At 48.3% G+C, this 10932-nt stretch overlaps 1 protein-coding gene across 1 annotated transcript; it reads left to right on the top strand.

Moving 5' to 3' along the window:
• The first annotated feature begins 1185 nt into the window (after positions 1–1185).
• LOC119393721 (uncharacterized) lies at positions 1186–5172 on the top strand. The gene has a single exon (XM_037660843.1). It carries the CDS (start codon positions 1186–1188, stop codon positions 5170–5172), a length of 3987 nt encoding a protein of 1328 aa, XP_037516771.1.
• Positions 5173–10932: the final 5760 nt, after the last annotated feature.

Below are 10932 nucleotides of genomic sequence, written 5' to 3'. Positions count from 1 at the left end.
AAGAAGACGTCGCCAGACAGTGCGAATTCGAAGCCGCCCCCGTGAGCGGGCCCCCCGTATCTTACAGCAGAACGTGAAGTTGCCCCCTGCGCGGGCCCCACGGTCCCGGCGCCGCGCAAAGTTCAATGTAAACACCGTGCGCACCGGCGCGGCAGGAGGAAAGGCTCCTCTCCCACAATTGACCCCAAGGAATCTCGGGAGAGGGATTTCGACGAAGACGACCTAGAGCTCGGGGCAGTCGAACCTTGGCTTGGGCGAAAGGAAGACGTACGCGACTCGAGCTGGACAGAACTAACATCGGCTACGCTCCGGTCCCTGGTTCTAAGTCGTTCCCCCGGCTATGCTGCGAGGGCTCCAGCAAGTGTCAAGTGCAACACCAGACGCCAACTGCCACAAAAGAAGTAAATTCGGACTTTATTGTCTTTTACGTGCAGAAGCGAAATTAGTTTGTGATTTGGACTCTTACTTAGCGATGTTGAATATCGAATAAGCCATTAGCGATGTAATATTGATGTCAGTACCTTTTGTGTGTATTCTATTTTTTATGTATGTTCGAAAAGTAAATAGCCGAAGCGAAAAGTGTACATGTGCATCCCTCTGGTTTCCTTCACTTTACTGACGGTGACGAGAATTTGGCGAGCCTGCCAGGATACAATCTAACCAGTCACTTTGTCTTTACGTGAATGTCGGTACGCTTGCGCTCGTACTGAAACCAGAGCGATGGACTTGGAAAAGTTGATGATGATGTCTGGGAATTTAGGGCTAAGCAAAGAAGAGATGCTTAAGCTATATGAGCAGGAATCACAGAGGCTTAGAGATGAGAGAGCAGCATCGCGCGAAGCGGCCCGAGAGGCAGAGGAGAGAGCCGTACGAATGGCGGCGTTCGAAAAAGAAAAGGCGGTTCAAGAAAAAGAATTGTTAGAGCTGCGATTGCGTGCAGCGGAGGCAGAGGCACGAGCAGGGAGCGAAGAGAGACCCTCATCGACAGCCCGCGAAGAGGTGCCGAGAGCGACAAAAATATGTCCAAGGAAGTTGATGGCCACGTTTGACGATAAGCGCGATGATCTGGATGCGTATTTGCATCGCTTTGAAAGAATAGCCTCGGGGCAAGGATGGGCACGAAGCGAATGGGCGACAGCTCTCAGTCTTTGTTTGGTTGGCGAGGCACTGACAGTGTTTGGAAGGATGCCCGCGACGGAGTCGACGGACTATGATAAAGTGAAGGTCACCCTGCTACAGAGGTTTCGGTTAACGGCCGAGGGATTCCGAGAAAGGTTTCGAGGCAGCAAGCCCAATGATTCAGAGACAGGGAAACAGTTTGCATCCCGCTTGTCAGGTTATCTCGACCGATGGATCGAGATGTCAGGTACGGAGAAATCGTACGAAGAAATCAAAGCTCTAATGGTGAAGGAGCAGTTTTTGTCCTGCTGCCACCCGAAGTTGGCCATATTCCTAAAGGAGCGGAGGCTTAAGACAGTGGAGGAGTTGGCGGACTTCTCCGACCAGTTCACGGAAGCACAGGACCTGAGAAACCTGGGAAAAGCGAAAGAAGAGGCACCGAAATCGCCAGGTACCGATACGACGAAGCAGAGATCGCAGGAAAATACGCACAGACCGGCTCCTAGATGCTTTATTTGTAACAGAACAGGACACCGTATGGTAGATTGTCGGTTTGGAGGAGCAATGGGGAAGGCCCAGCTCGTTTGCCAGAATTGCAATAGGAGGGGTCACAGTACCGAAGAATGCAGGGTTAGGACCCAAGAAAAGGCTGCATGCGTCGTGAGCCCTAGGCAGGAATGGATGGCAGGCAATGACGTCACAAATGCGGACAATACTGAAGGTGACACGGTCAAAGAAAACGAAATTGCAAAGCCAGTGATCGGCTGTGGACTCAGCATGCCAGTGGTAGACGGAGATATTCGCGGGGAGCGTATCTCAGTTTTGAGGGACAGCGGAACGAATACCGTCATTGTAAAAAGAAGTCTCGTCAAGGATGAAGAGCTCACAGGTGAGCAAACGCCGGTGACGCTGGTTGACGGTACCGTGAGGTGGCTGCCCGAAGCCATCATAAGCGTGTCTACACCGTACTATTCAGGAGCAGTGGCGGCGAAGTGCGTGGAAGAGCCCTTGTACGACTTAATTCTTGGAAATGTCCCCGGCGTAAGACAGGTAGATGACCCAGATCCGGAATGGAGGGCGACATACGAAACCGGACAAAATACGCGGAGATGCGGGAAGCCGGAAGAAACGAAGGAACGGCCCCCTCAAGAAAACCCGAAGGAGGGAAAAAGTAAGGAGACAACAGAGGTTAAGGAGCTGGAAATAAGCAACCCCTTGGTTTCATCGGCGGTGCAAACTAGAGCGGCCACTGCGAACAGAGAAAAAACACCGAAGCTGAAGGTGCCGGCGGCGGATGCGCTGAAAGTTACACCTGCGGAGGTAGCAAAACAGCAGAAAGAGGACGGATCACTCGCCGACTGTTTCAAAACGGTGGGGGAAGTTCAGAAGAGGAAGAGGGGTCGAACAACGTTTGTGTACCTCATTCGAGATAACTTGTTGTACAGAAAGTGCACTTTTTGCACAGGGAGAGAAATTCTGCAACTTGTTGTACCGGAGGGTTTGAGAGCCGCTGTGATGAGTCTCGGGCATGACGCCGTCATGGCTGGACACCAAGGTGCGAAAAGTACAACGACCAGGATAACAGAAGAATTTTTCTGGCCTGGCGTGCAGAGCGACGTAAAACGTTACGTCAAATCTTGCGACATATGTCAACGAACTATACCGAAAGGACGAGTGGGAAAAGCGCCCCTCGGAAGCATGCCCACCATCGAACTCCCATTCCAGAGAGTAGCGATCGATGTCATCGGACCCATCTCCCCGTCATCGAGGAAAGGCAACCGCTACGTACTAACTTTGGTGGATATGGCCACTAGATACCCAGATGCCGTGGCTCTGAAGACTATCAATACTGTGGAGATTGCAGAGGCACTGCTGGAGATGTTCGCTCGGTATGGAGTTCCCAAGGAGATACTCAGCGACCGAGGGTCGAACTTTACACCAGACCTAATGAGGGAAATCAACCGGCTGATGTCCATTCAGCAACTGCTAACCACGCCTTACCACCCCATGTGTAACGGTTTGGTAGAAAGATTCAATGGGACTATTAAGCATATGGTGAAGAATATGTGTCAAGAAAGGCCCGCTGATTGGGACAGGTACCTACCTGCACTGTTATTTGCCTATCGAGAGGTCCCACAATCAAGCTTAGGATTTTCACCGTTCGAGATGTTATACGGCAGAACCGTGAGAGGGCCACTAGCCATTCTTCACGAACTTTGGACCAACCAAGAGCTCGAAGCTGAACTGAAGACAACGTATGCCTATGTGCTGGAACTTCGAGAGAGATTAGAGGAGACCTGCAAGATGGCGCATGAGAATCTGGATAAAGCCCGGGAAAGGTACAAGAAATTCTACGACCGCAAGGCGGTAGACAGACAGCTTAAGCCAGGAGAAAGAGCGCTTATCTTACTCCCAAGTGACAGAAACAAGCTGACCATGCAATGGAAAGGACCATTTCCGGTGACACGGAAGAAGAATGACGTCGACTACGAGCTACAGTTAAATGGAAACAAAAAGATTTTTCACATAAACATGCTGAAGAAATACGAAGAGAGAAGCCCCCCTAACAATCAGAAAATTGCCTGTATGGTAATCAGCGAAGAGGAAGAGGTCGCAGAAATGCCCACGTGCAACCTTGCAAAGAGCATGGGATCGGAGAAAGTGATTATCAGTCCCGAACTCAATGCCAACAAAACATCGCAAGTTAAAGCCCTCCTAGGAAAGTATGAAGAGGTCTTTTCTGATGTACCTGGCAAGACAACAGTTGTCAGTTGCAAAATACGGCTGACGACCGAACAGCCGGTACACGTCCGGCAGTATCCACTGCCCTTATCGGCTCAAGATCCACTCGAAACAGAAGTAAAGGAGATGCTCCGAATGGGGATCATAGAGCGTACAGAGTCCGCTTACAACTCGCCATTGGTGGCGGTGAGAAAGGCTGATGGCTCATACCGGATATGTGTGGACTTTAGGCGCCTAAACGGCATTCTAATCCCAGACGCAGAACCCATCCCGAGAACGGATGTTGTTTTCGCGCGAGTTGCACACAGGAAGTTCTTCTCAAAGTTCGACCTGGCCAAGGGGTATTGGCAAATACCAATCGAGGAGGAATCCAAAGACAAAACGGCGTTTTCCTGCGCGAGCGGATTGTTCCAGTTCAGATACATGCCGTTCGGACTCAAGACAGCGGCAGCGACGTTCACTAAGCTTATGAGGCGGGTTCTTGAAGGAATCGAACACGTGGAGCACTATATAGATGACCTTCTGGTGGCTACCGACACGTGGGAAGAGCACCTACAGGTCCTCGAGAAATTGTTTCAGAGACTTAGAGTGGCTAACTTGACAGTCAAGCCCACTAAATGCGCAGTCGGCTTCGAGGCAGTCTCGTTTCTCGGCCACAAGATCGGCATGGGTCACATTGCAACAAAAGACGATATCCTAGAAAGGATCCAAGCAGCAGAAATACCTAAAACAAAGAAGCAAGTGCAATCGTTTTTGGGTTTAACCGGATATTACCGGGAGTTCATCCCGCGATACGCAGAGGTAGCTCACCCGCTGGTGGAGCTAACTAAGAAAGGAGCCCCGAACACCGTTAAGTGGACAGCAAAGGAGGAGGCGGCATTTCGACAGCTAAAGAAGCGAATGGAAGAGCCGCCCGTCTTACTTGCACCGAACGTGAGCAAGGAGTTTGTCCTGCGTACGGACGCCTCAGACAACGCTCTAGGAGCTGTACTTATGCAGGAAGAGAAGGGAGTGCTGCATCCAGTTTTCTATGCAAGCAAAAAACTGAACGCATGCGAGAGGAACTACTCCACCATAGAGAAAGAATGCTTGGCTCTCGTGTGGGCGATTAAAAGATTTCACATATACCTGTACGGCACGCACTTCACCGTGCAAACCGATCATCAGCCGCTACAGTATTTAGTCAAGAGCAAATTGGCGAACAGCCGCCTGATGAGATGGAGCTTGGTGCTCCAGGAGTACGAATTCCACATCCAGTATATCAAAGGCAAGGAAAACGTAGGAGCTGACTTCATGAGCAGGCTAGCCTAAACTGCTCAGCGTCTTTCTTTTTGTCATTTTTGTGTTTTGTGAGTAAATATCTATACTTATGGGAGCAATGTGTAATTTGAGTGATGTTCCATGTTTGAAGTGTTGCTGCATATGCATTGTATTAGTTGCATTGGCAGTGAGCAGTTTTTCCTCACGGTAAAACTCTTAAGAGGGGGGGATATTGTCATGAGTGTGCACATTCAAATGGACTTCGTTGAATAACCAAATGCCAAGTAAATTTGCGCCAAAAGAAGACGTCGCCAGACAGTGCGAATTCGAAGCCGCCCCCGTGAGCGGGCCCCCCGTATCTTACAGCAGAACGTGAAGTTGCCCCCTGCGCGGGCCCCACGGTCCCGGCGCCGCGCAAAGTTCAATGTAAACACCGTGCGCACCGGCGCGGCAGGAGGAAAGGCTCCTCTCCCACAATTGACCCCAAGGAATTTCGGGAGAGGGATTTCGACGAAGACGACCTAGAGCTCGGGGCAGTCGAACCTTGGCTTGGGCGAAAGGAAGACGTACGCGACTCGAGCTGGACAGAACTAACATCGGCTACGCTCCGGTCCCTGGTTCTAAGTCGTTCCCCCGGCTATGCTACGAGGGCTCCAGCAAGTGTCAAGTGCAACACCAGACGCCAACTGCCACAAAAGAAGTAAATTCGGACTTTATTGTCTTTTACGTGCAGAAGCGAAATTAGTTTGTGATTTGGACTCTTACTTAGCGATGTTGAATATCGAATAAGCCATTAGCGATGTAATATTGATGTCAGTACCTTTTGTGTGTATTCTATTTTTTATGTATGTTCGAAAAGTAAATAGCCGAAGCGAAAAGTGTACATGTGCATCCCTCTGGTTTCCTTCACTTTACTGACGGTGACGACACCATCCCTTAATCGAAAACCTGCGGGTACTTTCCCCACTGGGCAAGAATATTTTCCACTTTACACTTTTTAACGCGGCGCGTTCTTGGGCAGCCGTGGCTACGTACTTCTCTCGAGAGAACAGTCTATCAGCATAACTTATCAGCGGCAATCATCACAAAGTGATATCTACCCAACGGCACACCGTTTGAAGCACGCCGTCGTAGCTTTGGTTCTGTTATCAAATAGAAGTGTGATACTCATATACCGCAGATAAGCGCTTTGCGTGAAAACAACCAACTAACAGTGTTCTTCACGGCAGTAGAAAAATGATATAGCAGTTAATAACGAGACCCGTTTCTGGCCTAACGCTGTGGTCGACGGTAGATGGCGCATCGCTGGATGGCACGGATGGGCAGTTTGGCATAGTTTGGCACGCGCTCGCGTGGCCCGTAAACTTTTGTGGTTGACTGTACCTCACGTAGTTTTGCATTTCCTCCGGTATCAGCCAATCTTTGACCAAACCACGACGTCATACGGTGACGTCATCACATAATGATGGTTCTAGCATAGTGCTTGTTGACACCGACGGTCCCTTCTCATATTTGATGAGGCATATTAGGCTTTCGCCTAAATATGGGGAGCATTAATTGTAGGAGCCATTTCTCTCTTCTCCCGTTTCATATGGATGCGACCGCGTCTTGTGTTGTAGCAAGTAGGATTACAATACAGAAACGTTTTCCTGCGAAAATAAGGTAAATGCGGAGCTAAACCGTGTGTGTATAGATGCGTCTGTGCAGAGGAGGAGTTGCCGATAGGGGACTGAGTTTGGCACGCGCACGGCGCGTGTGTTTCAGCCGAAGTGAATTATGTCGAACGCACGTGTAGAAAGAAACACTGAAGATCGCAACAAAAAGCAAGCAGGGAGGAAGCATCGTATAACATTTTTTAATGGCGCGGAAAGAACCAAAGCGCGACAAATTTGGGAGCAAAAGAGCGCGGCAGCTGCGAGGTGTATGGAAAACACCGCGCTTCCTAAACATTGATTTATGCACCCACTCCGCGAAACCGCACACGCGGCCACGCACGCTCTACGTGCCCCCTTGCTTTCTCTCCTATGCTTACTTTTTCATTTTTCTGAAAAACGTTGAAATGCACCCGCTGCTTTTTCGAGCAAAAACCACAACTCCCAGGAGAAAACGCGTTTTATGTTGGCGATGACAACACGTAGCCTTGCGTAGCAACATGTTATTATACGCTAATGCGGAACGGGGGGCTGGGAGTGGAGACGGATAAAAAGAAAAACGGGCGCAGGATGTAAGATGAGCTGCATTCTCAGTGTATCGCTGACATAACGTTGCGGGCCATCGCAGATGCGCAGAATAGAGCACGTAGTGAGGAACTGCACGTTGATATATGAGTATGCAACAAAGGTTATACGGTAACCACGGTGTTCGACGAATGACGCATGCATTATAGAAATGAGGATGCGCGTGCCAGCTGGTGCACTTCATGGCGCGAAAATAAAAGCTGCGTAGCGGTTTCGTTCTCGGCATTATTCGGGTGACAATTTAGCAACGCCTGACAGAAGAAAAAAGAAATCCCTTTTCAATGTAAACAACTCGAAACGGGATAATATGTTTCACATAGCGAATACATCATATGGAAATGCAACCATGGTTTTGGCCGTGACGACCTATCAATTTAGTTTTCCTAACACTTCAACGAAAAACACAGAACCAGTAACGCGTCGTGCAGCAGGAAAGTTGGTTGTAAAAGTTGTTGTTAAGGGCCTATGACGTAAAGCAAGCCGCCAATATCTTAAACACGATTTTGTACTTGGCTTCAAGTAATCTAGATATAGAAGTGCACAGGTATACATACGCATTTAAAAACAAATACTTTAAATGTCCTATAGTCCATAACAAACACAACATAAAGTAATTCCTGAAAATGTAAATCGCGCGATCTTAACAAAGGAGATAATTTAAATTTACATGGCACAGGTATCCCTGAGGACACGCCGAAGTTTAATGTTTCCTTACGATATTCTCATCCTCTGAATTTCTCTAAAGCGACAAGACCCCCCATTTTTTTTCGGAAAGTCAGCTGTTGGGCATGGACCAAGCATTTTCTAGGCCATCAGATTTTATTGATAATGTTTTCATCAATGTTTCTAGAACAAATAATGGATTAAGATACATTTAAAAGGCCTCTGTGGTTGAATTTTTTTAAGTAACACGAATAGATAATTCATAATATCATTTTATTGGCATATAGGCAAATATTGCGGAGAACGGCTGCTTTACCACTGCCACATCCGTTGATAGAGTTGCGTTTATATGCAGTAGGCAGACCTAAATAGCCACGGCACACATTCATTAGAGCATCGGCAAAGAGCATTGCTGGCTCTGAAAGCGAACGCTTGCAATTAATCTTTACCAGGGTCATTAGAACAGGAAAGATATGCACGCGCATAATGAAGTTACTCGAAACCTAATAAGTGGCACGAAGGAGGGCATCTAACAAAAACGATTTTTTTTTCGTGAATATCTATCGATAACTAAATTAGACTTTCGCATCGATCCTTAGGCTACCATATATATTACATGTCGAGAGCACCCCTGTGCGATTCTATCTTGAATATGTATAACCTGTTTTGTATGTAACCGTTCTATATACAGCGCACGCACGTCTACATATCTCTGAGGAACAGAAGGCTCCTATATGCGGGCACACTCGATGCGGCAGCGCTGTTGCTAGGCTTGGTTCTGCTTGTGTTACGGCTTATCAGTGATATTGATTATGCTGCTCAATATCGCAGCAGATATAATGTAAACGACTGTGTCTTCATCACTTGACGTTCTTCTGTAGTCTTCTACATACTCTAAAAAATTGATAAACGTTATTATCGGCTCTATTTTTCAGCAGTGTCTGAGCAGTTCGCTTAAGACGACTCGAAGGTGAACGCCATCTCGTTCTTTTTCTTCTCAGCCGATGTATTAATCCTCCTCCGCCCCCCTGCGAAAGCTTTCTGCGCCTAACGTGGTTTTGCACAGCCTCCAGGATCGGAGGCATTACTTTTGCACCTCACCTGGTTTGGCACTGCCTCCGTGATCGGCCCACCTCTGACCAAGCGACGATGTAATCTGATGACGTTATCATATGACGTCACGTGATATGACGTCGTGATGACGTCATAGTGATGTTATGATGACGTCCTACGCTGAAGTCATTCCGTGGTGATTTTTTGCATCACTCGTATTGACGCCGCCAACAGTCACAAGTTGGCGTTTAATGCGGCATCTAACGCTTTCTCCTTAAGAAATATTATGTTTGTTATGTTACTAATCTAAAGGCACCAGCGGAAATTATTTTGGGTAAGTGAGAGTGTCGCCCTACATGCTGATCATCTTCTCAGCGTATAAGAAAGATAAACAAAATAAAACAACAAAAAATTGTAGTGGCTTAGCTCGGCTATGCCAGAATATACGTATAGCGTGAGCTAAAGTTCAGCCGATTATTTTTAGCTGTCCTGGTTGTCTAGGATTAGCTTGATTATCATGCTTACTGCTGCTTCAATGACACACACATGGTGTACGCATTATGGGACACATGTATATTTATTTTTTGCTCAGCGCCATTTCTCTATTGCCACAAGGACGGCTCCGTGGTCACTGTAGTAACACGCTGCCGTCTCTATGGCAGCGCCTCGTGCCCGGTCGTGCTCGGTCAACACCACATAGACAAGAGAAGGCCTGCGCATTCCCTCCATGACGTCACAGACCTTGCCAGACGGAGAGGGACGCTATCGTCTGTAGCGCAGTTTGCGCGTTCATGCAGTGGCAGCAGTGGACGCACTCACTCAGTCGACGCTGCACACGCGACAGGGACATGATCAGCCCGTCCGCAGCCACGGGCTCATAGCATTAAGGCTCTGATATACTCCAGCGTAACGTCGACGAGCGAGCGCGCGCGTCACGCGACGTTACGTCAGCAAAAAACAGCCCTCTATTCGCAATGCCCACGAACTATAGGTGGCGCGCCGTGCTTTTCAATATGGCGCCAGGAGGAGGGTCAACCCGTTTATTAGCATAGGAACAGATAGGACGTGCGGACGTACGGACCGTGCCAGTTTCACCGGATGAAGTCATGAGCTGCGCTGAAATGGATATGAGACTAAAATACTTTCCCAAACCATGGAAAGTGCTAAGCACTCGCCACCTAATTATTTGCTGCGAAGTGAAACGTTATATTTCAGCTCCGTTACCATGCAAAACGATGCTTTGTGAAATCCTGTGCGTGCTACATAAACCTGTATGAACTAGAATTGACGTATGAGCTGAACGGCACTCCGAGGTAGTACGTACCGAGCCTGCCTGACGGATTTGCCGCAGTAGTTGGCCGCCAGCGACTAGCGCCATCGCTGCTGCGCGTGATGATGGCTTGCAAACATAAAAGCGTTCTGTGATAATACCCCGTCGTCATTACTTGCGCAGTAGAAAACGCGGAGTTACGTCTTCAACGGAACACAAGCATTTAACATGCCATTCAGTAGCGCTTGTGTCACAGCCATGCTGAGACTCTAGCCGTGTGTACTTCACTCGCATGTTGCAGGTTCGATCAGCTCGATCGAAACATGAATATCGAAAAGAATAAACACTATGCTTTTTGCAACGTCGAAGAAGTTCACCGAGAAGCGTGGATTGTGGCCGTGACTGCACGTTCCATCGCTCTAACCATTCGCTTCGTTGGTCGAGCTCGAGCGTGTTGGCGGCATGCGGCGCTCCATAATAATATCCACAATAATTGTGATACATGCAATGCGCAAGAGGACCTATGCTTTTATTTTGATCTCGCTCAAGGATATTATACATTAAATACAATCAAAGTGACTTACGATC

The sequence above is a fragment of the Rhipicephalus sanguineus genome, chromosome 5, assembly GCF_013339695.2.
Source record: "Rhipicephalus sanguineus isolate Rsan-2018 chromosome 5, BIME_Rsan_1.4, whole genome shotgun sequence".
Classification (NCBI taxonomy): domain Eukaryota; kingdom Metazoa; phylum Arthropoda; class Arachnida; order Ixodida; family Ixodidae; genus Rhipicephalus; species Rhipicephalus sanguineus.
Note: the sequence above shows the minus strand (reverse complement) of the source record. Positions and strands in the feature narration are given on the sequence as shown.

Coding starts and splice junctions, on each gene's coding strand:
- LOC119393721 (XM_037660843.1), top strand. CDS start 1,186: ATGCCCGCGACGGAGTCGACGGACTATGATAAAGTGAAGGTCACCCTG.